Source organism: Lepidochelys kempii, chromosome 7 (genome assembly GCF_965140265.1).
Source record: "Lepidochelys kempii isolate rLepKem1 chromosome 7, rLepKem1.hap2, whole genome shotgun sequence".
Lineage (NCBI taxonomy): Eukaryota > Metazoa > Chordata > Testudines > Cheloniidae > Lepidochelys > Lepidochelys kempii.
The window spans coordinates 38,805,689-38,824,472 of record NC_133262.1 but is presented as its reverse complement, the minus strand read 5'-3'; the positions used below and the strand labels follow the sequence as shown (position 1 = coordinate 38,824,472).

Below are 18,784 nucleotides of genomic sequence, written 5' to 3'. Positions count from 1 at the left end.
AAAAAAATGCAAGACCAATACATATGGATGAACTTTTTCCATTCATAATTTTAGATGCCACACAATGTGGACTGTTGTTTAAGTTTCTAGTTGCTCTCTAACAGCCCTCTGTACAATACAGTGCATTGTTTGAACTTTGGAGCAATTTAAGCTTTTTCAGTGTATTCTAAAGTCCCTGGATTTACATCCAAAGAAACCTGGCACTGAAACAAATTTCACTTGTGAGTAACAAGTCACAGCCTTTAACCAAATTCCTCATTAATGCAATGCAGTGGAACATTTGCTTCTATAGACGTTACCAAACTTTATCTCTGGAAATGGGCTGCGTATCTTAACCCTTTGAAAGTTGTAGAATACCCCCAGTCCTATATTTATTTGTTCATTCCTGATTTAAGGTCCTTCAATAAATGTTAGAGGGCCTTAGAGGCTCAGAGGAACATCAAAACTTCAGGGAAATATTGTTCAAACCCAAACTTCTCCTGTTTTGCAGGACCAAGGAGGAAAAGAATCTTGAAGTTCACTGAAGAGGACACTCCCTGTCAATGATAGGAGATACTGAAACAAACACTGAAAAAAGTCTATAATTCTTTGTTTTCTGATATGAAAAAAGGTATTTAAAAATAAAAATCTTATTCAATGTTCTATAAATGTAGGGAACTCTCTAGGTGTGTCCCAGTATATTACTTTGATTAAAATAATGAAGTTAATCCAGAGGGAAGCAGTCCAGTGCAGTGTAAATAAAAGGGAAATTAAGATATTTTAGTTCACTATGTAAGGGGGTTTCCATAGGGTTCAACATTTCCACTCATTATTATTTGAAGGACAGTGTTGTAAAGCTATTTTTATATATTTAGAAACTGAAACAGGCTTTGGAGTTGATATGAGAAGCTGATTATACAAATCTAGAGTGAAATGCAAGATCAGCAAAAAAAACCCCAACCAAACAAAAAAAAAACCAACCTGGTGGAAACTATTCTTTAGAACTTAAAAGAACATGTGGTATTTCATTTTAAAAAGCGTGCAAATGAAGTTAGCAGAATTACTTTCAGGCTCTGCATTTGATATCTTATATCTATACTGGGCTTTTTGGAAAACAAACATTTAAAAATAGCTTGCTTTGCACTAAAACACTACACATCTTTACTAGTTGGAAATTGTAGCCAAGTAATTACAGGAAGTCAGTGAAGTAATTATGTAATATGCAACTAACTAGTATAAACTGCCTACATTAAGCTAGGAAACAAAACAAAGTGGTATTTTTCTGTAAATCTGGATCTAATTTTCTTGATAACAAAGTCCAGTTTTCTTGACTGTCCATAAGACATTGCAGAACAAAAACTATTTTGAGTGCTCTGAGTCTCATAACATGCCTGGAGGGATTTCTCTGTATCTTATTGCATTTTTAATACCTTTCCCAGTGCAGCAGTCCAAGCCCCGAGAACACAGTAATAATGCAAAGCATTAGACAATAGAAGAGGGAGGAAGGAAGACAGAAATCTGCCTTCCAACACAGAGCCATCTGTGCACTCCATGAGATAAACAACAAAGTGAAACAATCTTCCACTGGAGGACTGCACCTTCCCGTAAATATTTAAGTTGCAATTATCAGGAGCCAAAGTTTACCAATCCACTGCTGGCATTACCAAAGGACAAGCTCACCTGTGATTTGTTTTGTTAACTTAAAGCTCTGCCTGCATTACCTCACACAAGACTCCCAGAGAAAGAATATGAAACTAAAGTAAATTGAGTTTCCACAGCAAAACAAGATGCAGATGTTATACCTCAGAGTACAACCCCAGATCAAGTGCTTGTCATTTGATATGCAGCACTAGGAACTTGAGACTGTTACAGAATGGGTCTGCTTTATGGCCTTTTCACCCCAGTGAGGACACCATCTCCCATGAGTTTCCTGATAACTCTGAGCTCATTAGAGAGAGAACAATGAAACTAAAGGACTACTCTATTAAACTGGCAGTTGTTGATAAATGTCACAAGGAAGATAAATATACATGAGTCAGATTAAGCATCAATATCAAGCATTTGAATCTAGAAGCCTTCATTTTTTTCTTATCTCTAATTGCACCAAACGGACTGAAAAATAATCTGCTTGAAACAGCTGATCATCAACAAAATGTCTGCCATCATTCCCCTGATGGAAGTGTGAATAGCTCTAGACTGAAGAATTTGAGGCATTTGTCTCTCCATCTAATGAGAAAAACTACATAATTATCAATTATGTTGTAAAATTAAAATAATTTTGCTGACAAGCCATACGTTGATTGAGGCATCACTAACTGTTTAAAGCCAAGAGAAACTACTGAGAACATTCAAAAGAATGAAGGTTACCCACACAAAATAGTTACCCCGACAGACATTTCAGCCATCTTGCAGGAAGTGAATGGCCCATCCAAAGGTAAATTCATTTCTGTTTATACCATAGGTTCCGACTCCATGAGTGCTCCAGGGCTGGAGCACCCACAGGAAAAAATGGTGGGTACACAGCACCCACTGGCAGCCCCCCCAATCAGCGCCTCCCACCCACCGGCGGCCCCTCCAATCAGCACTTCCCCTCCCTCCCTGCACCTCCTGCACACCGCAGATCAGCTGTTTAGCAGCATGCAGGAGGCGCTGGGGGGGGGGGAGGGGAGGAAGAGGAGCCAGGACAGGGCACGCTCAGGGAAGGGGGCGGAACGGGGTGGGAAAAGGTGGGGTGGGGTAGGGAATGCTGGTCTGGGGAAGTGGTGGAATGGAGGCAGGGCCTGGGACAGAGTGGGGGTCGAGTGCCCCCCAGGAAAGGACAAAGTCACCACCTGCGATGACTTCTAGATATTTTAAGATGATAGTATCTCTCATACTTGAAGCATGATGGTTCACCTGGTATCTACTCCTGCTTCTGCCACTGCTTTGCTGCATGACCTTGGGCAAAGTCATTTCTCATCCCCCATACAACTATTTTCCCTCCCACTTTGTTGTTGGTTATAAAGCTATCTGGGGCAGGGATTGTCTTTTATCATATTTTGTAAAGCGTCTAACAGTAATGTGCCAATTTAAGTTCAGATTTCTAAGGCCTATTATAACACAAATTAATAACAATAGTAATAATAATAATTCTCAGTTGTGCCATCCATTTGGCTAACCCTGTAATGCACACACACCCCCATCCGAACCACCCCAGAAGAGGAGGACCACTTTTTGTTGGAAGATCACAGCAAACTTTCATTTAGGGCATGTCTACACTGGCAAACTTACAGCGCCACTCAGAGAGCGCCGAAGGGAAACCGGTGTTGTGTGTTCACACTGTCAGCTGCCTGCACAATAGCGTATTCACAATTGCGGCACTTGCAGCAGTATTCGGAGTGGTGCACTCTCGGCAGCTATCCCACAGAGCACCTCTTTCTCTTCTGCCGCTAAGGCTTGTGGGAAGGCGGAGGAGGTCACTTGACATTCTGGCACCTTAGAGACTAACCAATTTATTAGAGCATAAGCTTTCGTGAGCTACAGCTCACTTCCTCAGATGCTGAGGAAGTGAGCTGTAGCTCACGAAAGCTTATGCTCTAATAAATTGGTTAGTCTCTAAGGTGCCACAAGTACTCCTTTTCTTTTTGCGAATACAGACTAACACAGCTGTTACTCTGAAACTTGACATTCTGTGTCCTGTTCCTATGACCTGTAATGCATTGCTTCGCATTCCAGAAAACCCTGTGCTTCCATCCACATTTGACATCATCTTGCAACGGTTTGTGTACTGCGCACCCTGCCTTTTTGGGCTGCAGGAATGGATCCCGCACTGTTGACCAATATGCTGCTCACTCTCACCAACATATCACGAGTGGCAGTGGAATTATTCCTTAAACTACAAAGGCAAGAAAAATGTAACATTGATCTCGCCACGCGTAGTAGCTACGACACGAGATTGCTTGTGGCATTCACGGAAGTGCTGACCACATTGGAATGCCGCTTTTGGGCTCGGGAAACAAGCACTAAGTGTAGGGATCACATCATCATTCAAGTCTGAGATGACGAGCAGTGGCTGCAGAACTTTCGCATGAGGAAAGCCACATTCATGGGACTGTGTGATGAGCTCGCCCCAGTCCTGCGGTGCAAGGACACGAGATTGAAAGCTGCCCTGTCACTGGAGAAGAGCTTGGCGACTGCACTGTGGAAGCTGGCTACTCCAGACAGCTTCCGATCAGTCGCTAACCAGTTTGGAGTGGGGAAGTCGACCGCTGGACTTGTGTTGATGGAAGCGTGCAAGGCCATTAATCGCATCCTGCTCTGAAAGACCGTGACTCTGGGCAACGTGCATGACATTGTGGATGGCTTTGCACAAATGGGTTTTCGTAACTGCGGAGGGGTGATAGATGGCATGCATATTCCAATTCTGGCACCAGACCACCCAGCCACTGAGTACATTAATCGCAAGGGGTATTTCTCAATGGTTCTCCAGACGCTTGTGAATTACCATGGGCATTTCACAGACATTAACGCAGGCTGGTCTGGAAAGGTGCATGACGCATGCATCTTTTGAAACACTAGCCTATTCAAGAAGCTGCAAGCAGGGAGTTTCTTCCCGGACCAGAAGATCACCGTAGGGGAAGTTGAAATGCCCATTGTGATCCTTGGAGACCCCGCCTACCCCTTAATGCTATGGTTTATGAAGCCATACTTGGGGCAACTTGACAGCAGCAAGGAGCGGTTCAACAACAGGCTGAGAAAGTGCAGAATGACTGTTGAGTGTGCTTTTAGCCATTTAAAAGCCCACGGGCGATGCCTGTATGGGAAGCTGGACCTGGCTGATGAGAATATTCCTATACTTATAGCCGCGTGCTGTACACTTCATAATATTTGTGAAGGGAAGGGTGAAAGCTTCACTCAGGGCTGGACGGCAAAGGCTCAGCGCCTGGAGGCTGAGTCTGAACAGCTGGAGACCAGGACTATTAGAGAGGCGCAGCACGGGGCCATAAGGATCAGGGATGCCTTGAGGCAGCAATCTGAAGCTGAAAGCCACTAATATTTGTTGCTATGGTTGGGATTGCAGTGCTTGTAATGCTAGGAGGTGATTGGTGCATATGATGCAAGAACGGGGTTTAACATAATTGTATGTTACTTTGCAGTACTCTTTTTGCTTTCAATTAATAGAATAAAGATTACTTTCAAACCAACACAATTCTTTTATTAAAAGACAACAACCAGAGGAGAGAATCAAAAGAAAAAATACATCAGTGGAGGGGGGATGAAAGAAGGGAAGGTCCCAGGAGGAGGAGGGGTCCCGGGATGGCTAAAGATTTGTCCAGGGATCATATCCAACTTTCTCCTTTGGAGTACGACACAGCGGGTGCTGGACTTCAGCAGGGCCAAACTGCAGAGGGATGGGTGTTGAGTGCAGTGGGAGTCCACACTAGTGGACTGTGAGGAGGGAGGAGTGGAATGCTGCGGGTAGAGACTGGAGCCAGGAGGTTGATAACAGTGTGTTGGTGGTGTCTGGGGGGCGCATGGGAAAGAGTTTTGCGACAGCGGCTGCAGGGGAGGTCGGGCACAGAGCTGCTCAGTTTGAAGAGCTAGTATTGCCGGGAGCGTGTCTGCTTGGTACTCCATGTTTAAGAGCCACTCCCTGGCTTCTTTTTGGCGTGCCGCGTTCTCCTTTCAGTCCCTCTTCTCGCTGTCCCACCACTCCTTCAATTCCTGTTTCTCAGCGGCTGAGTGCCTCATAAGCTCACGCAGAAAGTCCTCCTTAGTTCTTCTAGGCCACTTTCTAATTCTACGCGGTCATTCTGCCGCCAATAAAGAGGGAAGCTGGGCTTCAAGGTCATCTTGGTGAAGTTTAAATGCAACATTTTACAGAAGCAGTATTGTTTGCAACACAGACAACACAGACTCGGTGCTTTAAAACACAGCTACTACTCATACACCTGTCACTAACTGGCTGACTCCAGGCAAGCACACATGAGCCACAAGACCCCCAAAATGGTGAATAGCCACAGGGACAGGGTAAATCACTCTTCCTGGACCCTCCTGTACACTGGGCCCGTGGCTCTTGGGGAGAGCCAGCACTGTAGTGGGGGGCCTGATAATTATTCCTTCCCCCACGCTTTCCACAGGATGTGATCATTATGGAAGATATCTCGCTGCTGAGGGTGAGCAAGGAATCAAGGGAGGGTCTCCTCCAACCCTGTGGCTTCCGCCTTGGCCCCTATGTGGCTTGCCTGTGTGCGGCAACGGTGCTCTCCCACCCACCCCATGACGGCACAGGAAAGTTACCATTAATGGGACAAGAAACAAAGCCACTCTGCTGAAGAACCCGGAGATCTCTGAGGGAGATTCCCGTGACGCGAGGGAGTCAATCAACAGCCTTTTCCGCCACTCAGACTAGGCATGTGGTGGGAGACAAGCCTGCTTTCTGCAACCCTCCTGTCCCCAACAACTCGCTTCAGCGATTCCCAAAATCAGATGCACTTACCAAGGGCCTCCTCTCCTGTTTGCACTTCGCCAACATCCAACTGCTGTGACTGGCTAGGCTCCTCTGGGGTAGAAAAGAGCTCCTGGCTGCATGCATCTCTGGCCTCTGAGTCATCCTCTGCCTCTGGGTCCCCATCCCCCACTCCCTCCACATCCTTGTCCAAGACTTCCTCTTCCTGGCTCAGTCCACTCTCGACTGGCACGCAAGCCAATGAAGTATCCACAGGGGCCTTCGCAGTGGAGGTGGGGTCACTGCCGAGTATTGCGTCCAGCTCTTTATAGAATCGGCAGCTCATGGGCGCAGCACCGGAGCAGCGGTTTGCCTCCCGTGCCTTGTGATGGGCATTCCGCAGCTCCTTCACTTTGACTCTGCACTGCACTGTGTCCCAGTCATGGCCCCTTTCTGTCATGCATCATGAAATCTGTCCATAGGTATCATAATTCCTATGGCTGGAGCACAGCTGGGATTGGACAGGCTCCTCTTCCCAAATGCTGATGAGGTCCAGCAGCTCGGCATTGCTCCAAGCAGGGGATCGCCTGGCGCATGGAGAAGACATGGCCACCTGGAAAGTTGCGTTGAGACCACTGCACGCATCACTGAGCACACAATGGAATGAACGGGGGGTGGAGATGACGGTTGGGCAGTAGAGTTCAAACCGATGACCAAAGAGGCGAGAACAGGCATTGTGGGACACCTCCCGGAGGCCAGTCGCAGCGCTGTACTCGACCAGGGTGTCTACACTGGCACCGCAGCACTGTAGCCCTGGGGCAGAAAGCTCTACGCCTCTCGTCGGGGTGGGTTTTTTACAGCGCTCCAACTGCGCAGTTGCTGCACACTAAGTGGCTTGGCAGTGTGTACACCTCGGGAGTTACAGCGCAGAAAACTGCTTTACTGTGCAGAAACTTGCCAGTGTAGACAGAGCCTTAGCTTCCTTCTTTGGCTTTCATCATTCTCACCTTTGTCACATAGTAGAGTGGCTCACAGTTAGGAACAGCACCTGTGACATAAGCAACTCAGAGACCAAAGATTTACCTATTTTGCTTTGGTTTATGGCAGGCAACCCAATTTCTCTCTAAGGTCTCCCTAACCACTAGACTAGCTAGAACACACTGCCAGCCAAAATATTCCCCTAATCATGGCTGTATGACAATGACAATGCCGTGGAGGGCAGCGGAAGCTCTTCAAAGACATACTGAAAGTACATCTTAAAAAGAGAGGCATCAGCCCAACAAACTGGGAGGACACAGCGCGAAACAGAACAGTGTGGTGCCATGCCATACACCAAGCCACAGCTCACTTTGAGGAGAACAGACAGAGAAGTGACAAAGGAGAAAAGAAAGGGCACAACAGTCCAACCAACCACTACGTCTTCTCCAAGATCACACCTGTCACTGCTGTGGGAAAATCTGCAGGGCACAAATTGGGTTCCTCAGCCACTTAAAAACCCACTAATGAACCCCCTTAACAGACATCATCCACACACCCAGGGATAGCCAAAGAAGAAAGAAGAAAAAAAATGACAGAGTGCTGCGTAAGGACAAAATGAAACCCCTCTGAAGGGCTGCTCTCATCCACGAGTCATTAAGCACCACCACAGTACTGGCACTGCTTAGCCATCTGACAGTTGTGGGCGCCAGTTTTCTGGGCAAGGAAAACAGAGACTAAGCTTGGAGTCCAAATTATAGTCCTCTGCATCAGCATAATACACTGTGCTGGGCCACAGGGCTGGCCTAAGACATCCTTGTTGGGGAAAGAACCTGCTTTTACTTCTGAAGGGCCTTATCCTATCACCAGTACATCCATGGAACATGCACTAAAGTCCAGGGTGCTGCGCCTGCAGATACATGGCCAGTCACTACCTTGTATTGGCTTGTTTCTGCTAGAAGCAAAATTACCCACAAAGAGGAAAATGGGCAAATCCTCTCCAATGATAACAATGCCCACATTTCACCAGTCCATAAATTGCCTCAAAAAGCGGGGGCAAACAACATTGTTCTTTTAATAATGACTGAGACAGAAAATGAAATGGATAAAGTCAGCATTATTCCATTCTATTTGAAAGGGATAGTTGAGGCATCTACTCAGGAAAAGCAGCAACATGCTGCCATTTCCAAAAGAGCTTCAGGGAGTAAAGGCACCCACTTCCCACTGAATTCCAATAGGATGTAGGCGCCTAATTTTCTCCATCACTTTTGAAAATCCCAACCTATTATATAGATCTAATAATCACATAGTGTATTTGTATCTTATCTTATATCTGCAAAAGTACTTTTCAGGAGACTGTGTCTGTGTAAGTATTTCAAGTATGATCCTAAATAAAGACTAATTACTTGAATCTGAAAAACACTTTGTTCTCAAGTATACATATTACTGCAGCGGTGATTTTGAAAAGACAAGATCCATCATTGCTGACACAACTCCCCTGTAAAATAAATACTTTGGCATTGGCATGGCAGATCTGCAGGCATCTCTAAAAACACCCTTCAGAGCTCAGTGCAGATGTGGTCAGTGTTTATACTTTTAAAACCACTTAGATATAAACACCTCACTATAAACACTGCTCAAGTTTTGCTTTTGCTTTTTTCATTTCTTACATGTTTATTTTAGTGTTAAAAATAATAACTTCCATAATAAGGAAAATTACAACAGATGTTTAAACTAAACAAAAGCTGCTATATTGTATTAGTGTGTGTTCCTGGAGCTGTGCTTTTGCTTTCAAACTATTAAAAGTATGATCTGTCCAAAAAAAGGTAGGAAAACGTCTAGTAAGCAACTTCTATAAATATTAGTTAATAAATACAATTGACTGAAACTAGTAAGACCCAAAGCAACAAAACTTTTTCCCTCTAGTCAGCAAAACCCTCAGAAAAATCCATCAAGTAAGCAAAAATTCTATTTATAATGTTTGCCATTTTTCACCAGGAGCCAACAGTCACAGTCACATCATAATAAAGCATTTGATTGTTAATGCAGGACAATGATGAGATTAACAAAAAAAGATTAGCAACATTCCTTTATCCAATCACTCTTGCATCCACAGAGTTTCAAAAAATAAACAGCACCATGGGAAAGAGCATGGAAGTCTGATTGGCCATGCACAATCTGCACCATATTGTTCAATACTGACTGGCAAGCCTGATAAATCTGCTGTGGAAATAATTAAGTAAATTTCTACATTAAGATATTTGACTCTGTTCAGATGGAACCTCCCCCTCCCTCCGGAAGTATTAATAGTTCTACATGCAACCTCTCTGCTCCCCCTGGCACTTTGAAATGTGGTCTTTCTGACTTAAAACAGAGGGGGGAAGGGAAAGATCTATTTCTAGAGTGAGCTTCCTGATTTTTGGGTTAGCCTTTTATTAAAGCATGTAAGTGGTTAGCTCTTGATCAGATCTATACATTATTTACTGCTCCTTCCCTGACAACTATAGCAAATTTACTTTCCAAATGAACTCGAAAATGTTGCTGCTGAATTAGAAGAGAGACTTCTGCAATGTTTGTATGTGGCTACAGGAAAACTTGCACTCCTGCCAAGCTGAATTAGCTCAGTGGTGCCTTTCTTTCCACTCAAATCCAGGCCATTGCCACTTCTTCAAACTGCACGTAGATAAAAAGCTCAAGTAGATGGAGAAGCTGATTTCCCCTCCCCCACGCCGCCCCTAACTTAAGGCACCCTCAAAACAGGGCTACTATTACCTACAGTCTCAGAAGTAACTGAAGACCTACGTCAGCTGGACACAAATAAGAAAACTCAGAGCACGGTGAAGAAAAAAGTTTCAGTTTTCCAGGGTGTTGTGTAATTCTTTCCACCAGGACTATGTGGAGGGCTCTTTGGGGAGGAGGTGTGTTTGTGTGTGGGTGAGGGGGGAGACATCCTTCACTGTCAGGGCTTTCTCAGAGCTGTGCAGGAAATGAGAAGTCAAACAAAGAGCCACTCTGTGCTCTGTAATATGGGTGCCCTTCAATTGCCAAAGTTGAATAGTAAAAATTAGTTATTGTTCAGGATGTACACTAAAAACAAAAACTTCGTCTAAGTCTCATTGTCCAAATACATCTACACTATGTGTTTAAGCGTATATATCTATTTACATGTAATGGTGTAGATTACACATACACAATGTACATTACAAATTAACTCATACACCATATTGTAAAGTGACTTTAAAATGTTTCCTTTACAACTACATTAACACTGGCAAAAAGTTATCCGGGTATTGCTGCTTTAAAGTACTTCAATCAGTACCATCTTTGCTTGCGGGGGGAAGGAGGAGACAACCTACACTTCATATTAATATTGAACAGTAAAATTTCCTTTAAAAAGAATTCAACTTCCATTTCACAAATCCCATTAAACCCGTAGACAGTACAAAATGCACAGTACCTTGTAACAACTATAAATAGAAGGGAGAGAGAATTCACACTGAAAACAACAAAAAACACCCCATAAAAAGCATTTTGCAAAATGAAACAATTACCTTCGTAGCACAGCATGCCAATATTGTTGTTCATCTTGTCCAAGTATTGGTAGTTCAACAGGTCCATCTTCATAAATAGCATTTATCGGGCTAACAAAAAAGACCAGCTTCTTTGCTTTTGCCCAGAAACAGGGAGAAGGATGCAGGACAAACGCTGCCTGACTAGCTCCTGGCTCTTTCTAAACTTCACAAGCTCAAGGCCCAGCCTTTGATTAATCAAAATAAAGTATATTAAGGAAAGTTGGATGGGGAGGGAGGAACCTTTCCAGGATTTCAGAGACTGAGTTTAGAGTGTATTTTGTCCCACACCTACAAAGAAAACCAGTTTAAAAAAAACAAAACAAAAAACTTTGCAAATCTTTCTGGAAATTTAAGTGGGGGGGGAGGGAAATTAGGGAAGTGTCCTAGGACAAAGACAAGCTAGTTCTCCTCACAGCCCGCTGCAAGTTAACTGCACTGACATGCAGGCTATGCTTGGTATGAGTCGTATGTAAACTAGCTTCCTCTTTCTATCAGGCAGAGAGCACTGAGCATGCTCACTGAATCCCTGGAGCTCTTCAAATGTCAGGGATATTTTCTGCACAAGATCAGTCTCTAAATGTATTGAGTGTTTGAAAGAAAGGAGGAGGAGGAGGTGGAGAGTCTTTACAGAAGGGCCATGTCAGAGTTGCTCTTGACAGGAAGCAGTGCTACCACTGCAAAACTGAAAGGAGGGATGAGAGAGAGCAAGAGGGAGAGAGGGGGAGAGAGAGAGAGAGAGAGAGGTGTCTCTTTTCAAGTACTGGGAAGAAGTCTACCAATCTAAACCTGAAGGCAGGCTTCACTTTCCAAGTGACAGAACCTAGGTTAAACTTTTATTTTAAATTCTCCCCCATCCTCCAACTTTAATTCAAGATACACAGCTGACACTTATTTTTACTTGATCATCAAAATGTTTGCAGTTCCTATTTGATCTGGTTTCAACATATTGTAATAGGTGTCGTTAATATTAAAATCTTACTATTTTTCAGCGAATTAACAAAATGGAGTTCTAATGGCTCCAGGATGGAAGAATGAGAATTACAACCAAACCACCATATCAACTCTTTGAATAGTGCTGGTAGATATGCACACACAGCTTTATACTACAGTTTAATCAGTCTACCGCTACATTTTAAATCCCTAAGGGATGTCAGTAGTTAAACATTTCAGGTTATGGCTTTTTAGTGCCTGGAGAATTCATTGTTCAAACTCTGGTATAAATGACAGAAATGAAGGGGATTTTTACAACAGTTTTTCTCATCTCAGGATGTGGCTTGTTTTGCTGCAGTTCGAACCTTGATCTTAAAGGCTTCTCATTTATACAGTTGTATGTAGATCACCACAAGAGGCAGACCATGTGTATCAGTGCTGCTATGGTATGTCAACCTAATGGGTATCAACTGGTGTCTCCTGCAGTCTGAAATCTGATTTGAACGACAAAGCAACGCCAGTACAGAAGCATGGTCTAAAGTAAACACATAACTAATGGGGTTCTAATCCTACCTCTGGTACACATTCCCCCTGTGGTCTTGGGCAATTTCACCTCACTTCTCTGCCTTAGCTTCCTTGGAGGGAGCCCAATTCTCACTGCCTTTCAACAGAAGTCAGGTGCATAACTTCAATTTGTTCCTTAGAAAATCTCCCCCTTGTGTCAAAGGGGCAGACTAGGGTTGCCACCCAACTGAGTTTTACCTGGACAGTCCAGTTTTTGGCTTCTGTGTCTGGGTGCCACTGAGGGTTGCCAGATGTCTGTTTTTTAATTGAAAAGTCCAGTCGAAAAGGTGACAACTCTAGGGCAGGCACTTGTCATACAGGAGTGTTCCATGGAGTGACATTCTGCCAAAGCACTTGGAAGAGAGTGCAATATAAATCCCAAGGAATTATTGTTCCACTGAGGTTAGACAATTTAATTTAGGATACTGTTTCCATACAAGTGAACTCAATTTACCTTCCAAAAATTACTTTACTTGGAATAGGAAAAGCAGTGCTGTAAATACCTCCTTGTATGCAATCTCAACTGAAGGGGCACACTACTAAAGTGATCCTAAGAACAATGCAACAGAAAACAAGTTAGTGAAAAGAAATCTTGTTTCATTGGGAAGATGAAATGTAAAAGCTCTTCATTTTATATGGATCACTATTAAGAAAAACAGATGGACTCTCTCTATATTAAAAGAATTATGGATCTCAGAGACCATTGTGATGAGCATGGCACAAAAACATACCCAGATACTTAATGTTCAAGTAACCACTTTCTTGTATAATAAAAATAATTTGCTAATTAAAGTTTACCATGATGTTTTTTGGTGCCCAGAATTTGAGACAGTTAAAGCTGCACCCACCTACCTACAGGCTAAAAATAGCATAAGGTACTTTCTAAAAAGGGGACATTTTTAAATGAAGAAAATGACATTTTTAAGTTTAAAGGGGAATAGGCTGGAATCATTACTCAAGCACTGTAGGGGCTACCCTCTCTGATGCAAAAGCCAGAACTCTGAAGTAAACCTTGAGTCCCACTACAACTAGGGGCTACACTGGTGCATTACTGTCTTTCAGAGCATGTTCATTTACTAAAAGCAAAACAGTGTTTTAATAAATATTGCAACAACAGGATAACAGGAAAAAAAGGCTACTCCGTACATTTGTAAATATAGAGGTAAAGACTGCACAGTTACAACAAAGGAGACAAAGGAGAGGCAAGTACCTCCAGCCTGAAGTGTAAATTTCATAGAGCCGGGACACCACCACTTTGAGAAATAAGGAAAGTATTTACACTATGTGCAACTACAGTAGCGAGAGCATTCCTGAATTTCCATTACTACAAGCTAGTTCTATGGGAGAAAAGAGAAGTATTGGCATATTCCAACATACAATATTTGAACTGCTGTTTGGAGTGCTGGGAGAGGGGGAAGCTAGTGTTCTATTTTATTCTATAAAGGTTCTCATGCTGCACTCATCACTTAAGTACTCGAACACCTTCTAGTACTACATTAAGCAAAGTGACTAACATCTGTCACACCTTCCAGCTAAATAATAGCTTGGTATCAAAAGTTATATATATTATAAAAAGAAATGCATTCCTAGTGAAGGGACAGGAAGAAAAAAATTCTTGAGGCAAATATGAGACAATCAATCATGCCCTACATCATTCCTAAAATCCCTCCATACTCAAGCATTGTGGGTACTAATACTAAGCATTCCTAGACTTTACATCCCTGTAATGTGCTCAATGCACTCTTTCGAGGAAAGACTTCCCAACAGTCTTATACATGATTCACTGAGCATTTCACCAATCTGGAATAGCTCAGGTTGAAATGTAATCAATGGCAAATGTATGTCATCAGGTTACATGCCAAGTATATGGAAAAGCAAACATTGCTAATAGCATATTCCATGAGTTTTGTTATTTATGGATTAATATCACTGCTTAAATGTTATAACACTTGTAAGTACCACTAAGTACTATACTTCCTGCATTACATGTGAGCTATACGACTTACTATGACACCACAAAATACTTTTCTTTTGTAAAACAGGCCATTATATATTTATTTTCCACACACTCAAACTTTTTAGTACAACAGCATCCCCTGGAGGTAATAGTGAAAAACTGCACACACATTTTCACCAGTAATGCTATAACTCTGCAACAAAGTGCATGGACTTTGATTCTGGCTAATCCCTTAGTAGACATTCTAGTTCAGCTTCCTTGCAGTGCTCAATTCATCAGTTTATTAGGGATATGCTCCTGCAAATTCAATAGCCACCTCACACCATAAGCTTGTATTTTTGGATGAAGAAGGCAAAGAACAATCAAACAGTGGCTTTAATTAATGGTTATATCAAAATTGCCAAAACTAGAAATTGCTGATTACAACGTCTGGACAAGGTAATGCCTCAGGAATAGTTTTAACTTGCCCTAGAGGCAGAATTACTCAGAATTAGGGAATTATGAATTTAATCATTGCAAGATCTCTAGCACTCACTCTTCTAACAACTTTAACAAGAGAACAACAACACATCAGAAACTGTTTACTGCAGGTCTTCTTTAAAGCACATTGTGTGTCTGGCAAATAGCCAATATAAAGAACAAATCACAATGGACAGTTTGGCCAAACCGGACAGTCTCTACGCAAAAGAATAAATTATAACATTCAAAAACCAGTAGGAGAACACTTCAATCTCCCTGGACACCTAATAACAGAATTAAAAGTGGCAATTCTTCAACAAAAAAAACTTCAGAAACAGACTCCAACGAGAAACTGCAGAACTGGAATTAATTTGCAAACTGGACATCATCAAATTAGGCCTGAATAAAGACTGAGAGTGGATGGGCCACTACAAAAATGAATTTCCCCCTGCTGATACTCACACCTTCTTGTCAACTGTTTGAAATGGGCCACCTTGATTACATTTGCTGTCTCAGCACTACAAAAGTGATTTTTTCTCTCTTGGTATTCACCCCTTCTTGTCAACTGTTGAGAATAGCCCACTTCCACCTTAATTGAATTGGCTCGTTAACACTGACCCCCCACTTGGTAAGGCAACTCCCATCTTTTCATATGCTGTGTATTTATACCTGCCTCTGTATTTTCCACTCCATGCATCTGATGAAGTGGGTTTTAGCCCACGAAAGCTTATGCCCAAATAAATTTGTTAGTCTCTGGGGGTATGTCTACACTACGAAATTAGGTCGATTTTATAGAAGTCGAGTTTTAGAATTTGATTTTATACAGTCAGTTGCATATGTCCACACTAAGCGCATTAAGTCGGCGGAGTGTGTCCTCACTACCGTGGCTAGCATCGACTTACGGAGTGGTACACTGTGGTTAGCTATCCCACAGTTCCTGCAGTCTCTGCCGCCCATTGGAATTCTGGGTTAAACTCCCAATCCCTGGTGGGGCAAAAACATTGTCACAGGTGGTTTTGGGTACATGTCATCAGTTGCCCCTCCCTCCGTGAAAGCAACGGCAGACAATCGTTTCACACCTTTCTTCCTGGGTTACCCATGCAGACGCCATATCACGGCAAGCATGGAGCCCGCTCAGCTCACCGTCACCGCTGCTGTTGTGGGCAAGTCTACTGTGGGAGCTGCTGTGTTCCAAGTAGCCAGTGCGATCATTGATGTTCTGTTATCAAAGGTAGTGACTCTGGAAAATGTGTGGGCCTTTTTAGATTTTAGGTGCATGATATTCCTGTCCTTTGTCACTGGTGAAGAAGTCTTGCAGCCATACATTCCAGTCTGGTCGGCGCTGTAACACCCCATAGTACTTCTGTGGTTGACATATGTAACAGCTCCAGGGCTCTTGCTCTTTTGCCTTGGCCAAAGTACCTTGCCCTACTAGGACCTCCAAGCATTTGACACGGAAGCACCTGCAGCAGCTGGCATTGCTACACAGCAGCAGCTCCTGGGTGCCTTCGCAGCAGACAGTGCAGTAGGACTGCTAGCCATCCTCATCCATGGTGTATGGCTCCACCGCTTCTGCTGCAACTCTGCTCTCCTGCGAGCTGGAAGCTTCTGCCTCAGGCTGCTCTCCCAGCCAGCAGCACCGCACGGTCGCACCTACCCCAGCCCACCCCTTGCTCCCATGGCTCATGAAGCCTGGACAGTAGTGAAGAACAGTTCACCTATAGGCTGAGCAAGTGCAGAATGGTGGTAGAATGTCCCTTTGGACGTTTAAAAGCTCGATAGCACTGTTGGTCAGACCTCAGCGCAACCAACATTCCCATTATGACAGGTTTCAGAGTAACAGCCGTGTTAGTCTGTATTCGCAAAAAGAAAAGGAGTACTTGTGGCACCTTAGAGACTAACCAATTTATTTGAGCATGAGCTTTCGTGAGCTACAGCTTACTTCATCGGATGCATACCGTGGAAACGGCAGCAGACATTATATACACACAGAGATCATGAAACAATACCTCCTCCCACCCCACTGTCCGGTTGGTAATAGCTTATCTAAAGTGATCATCAAGTTGGGCCATTTCCAGCACAAATCCAGGTTTTCTCACCCTCTACCCCCCCACACACAAACTCACTCTCCTGCTGGTAATAGCCCATCCAAAGTGACAACTCTCTTCACAATGTGCATGATAATCAAGATGGGCCATTTCCTGCACAAATCCAGGTTCTCTCACCCCCTCTCCCCTCTCCAAAAACCACACACACAAACTCACTATCCTGCTGGTAAGAGCTCATCCAAAGTGACCACTCTCCCTACAATGTGCATGGTAATCAAGGTGGGCCATGTCCAGCACAAATCCAGGCTTTCTCACCCCCCCCCTTTTTTTTTTCCCAGGGACACACACACACACACAAACTCACTCTCCTGCTGGCAATAGCTCATCCAAACTGACCACTCTCCAAGTTTAAATCCAAGTTTAACCAGAACGTCTGGGGGGGGGTAAGGAAAAAACAAGGGGAAATAGGCTACCTTGCATAATGACTTAGCCACTCCCAGTCTCTATTTAAGCCTAAATTAATAGTATCCAATTTGCAAATGAATTCCAATTCAGCAGTTTCTCGCTGGAGTCTGGATTTGAAGTTTTTTTGTTTTAAGATAGCGACCTTCATGTCTGTGATTGCGTGACCAGAGAGATTGAAATGTTCTCCGACTGGTTTATGAATGTTATAATTCTTGACATCTGATTTGTGTCCATTTATTCTTTTAAGTAGAGACTGTCCAGTTTGACCAATGTACATGGCAGAGGGGCATTGCTGGCACATGATGGCATATATCACATTGGTGGATGTGTAGGTGAACGAGCCTCTGATAGTGTGGCTGATGTTATTAGGCCCTGTGATGGTGTCCCCTGAATAGATATGAGGGCACAGTTGGCAACGGGCTTTGTTGCAAGGATAAGTTCCTGGGTTAGTGGTTCTGTTGTGTGGTATGTGGTTGTTGGTGAGTATTTGCTTCAGGTTGTGGGGCTGTCTGTAGGCAAGGACTGGCCTGTCTCCCAAGATTTGTGAGAGTGTTGGGTCATCCTTTAGGATAGGTTGTAGATCCTTAATAATGCGTTGGAGGGGTTTTAGTTGGGGGCTGAAGGTGACGGCTAGTGGCGTTCTGTTATTTTCTTTGTTAGGCCTGTCCTGTAGTAGGTGACTTCTGGGAACTCTTCTGGCTCTATCAATCTGTTTCTTCACTTCCACAGGTGGGTACTGTAGTTGTAAGAAAGCTTGACAGAGATCTTGTAGGTGTTTGTCTCTGTCTGAGGGGTTGGAGCTAATGCGGTTGTATCGCAGATCTTGGCTGTAGACGATGGATCGTGTGGTGTGGTCAGGGTGAAAGCTGGAGGCATGCAGGTAGGAATAGCGGTCAGTAGGTTTCCAGTATAGGGTGGTGTTTATGTGACCATTGTTTATTAGCACTGTAGTGTCCAGGAAGTGGATCTCTTGTGTGGACTGGACCAGGCTGAGGTTGATGGTGAGATGGAAGTTGTTGAAATCATGGTGGAATTCCTCAAGGGCTTCTTTTCCATGGGTCCAGATGATGAAGATGTCATCAATATAGCGCAAGTAGAGTAGGGGCTTTAGGGGACGAGAGCTGAGGAAGTGTTGTTCTAAATCAGCCATAAAAATGTTGGCATACTGTGGGGCCATGCAGGTACCCATAGCAGTGCCGCTGATCTGAAGGTATACATTGTCCCCAAATGTAAAATAGTTATGGGTAAGGACAAAGTCACAAAGTTCAGCCACCAGGTTAGCCGTGACATTATCGGGGATAGTGTTCTTGACGGCTTGTAGTCCATCTTTGTGTGGAATGTTGGTGTAGAGGGCTTCTACATCCATAGTGGCCAGGATGGTGTTATCAGGAAGATCACCGATGGATTG

At 43.7% G+C, this 18,784-nt stretch overlaps 1 protein-coding gene across 4 annotated transcripts in view; it reads right to left on the bottom strand.

Moving 5' to 3' along the window:
* VGLL4 (vestigial like family member 4) overlaps window positions 1-18,784 on the bottom strand; it is a 161,473-nt gene that overhangs the window by 54,995 nt on the left and 87,694 nt on the right. The window contains exon 1 of one of the 4 annotated variants that reach the window (XM_073352303.1): window positions 10,933-11,416. The exons of the other annotated variants lie outside the window; for them this stretch is intronic. Within the exon in view, the coding sequence (XP_073208404.1) occupies window positions 10,933-11,014 (82 nt within the window). The 5' untranslated portion in view covers window positions 11,015-11,416. Of the gene's footprint in view, window positions 1-10,932; window positions 11,417-18,784 lie in introns of those variants that run through there. 4 annotated transcript variants of the gene reach the window in all.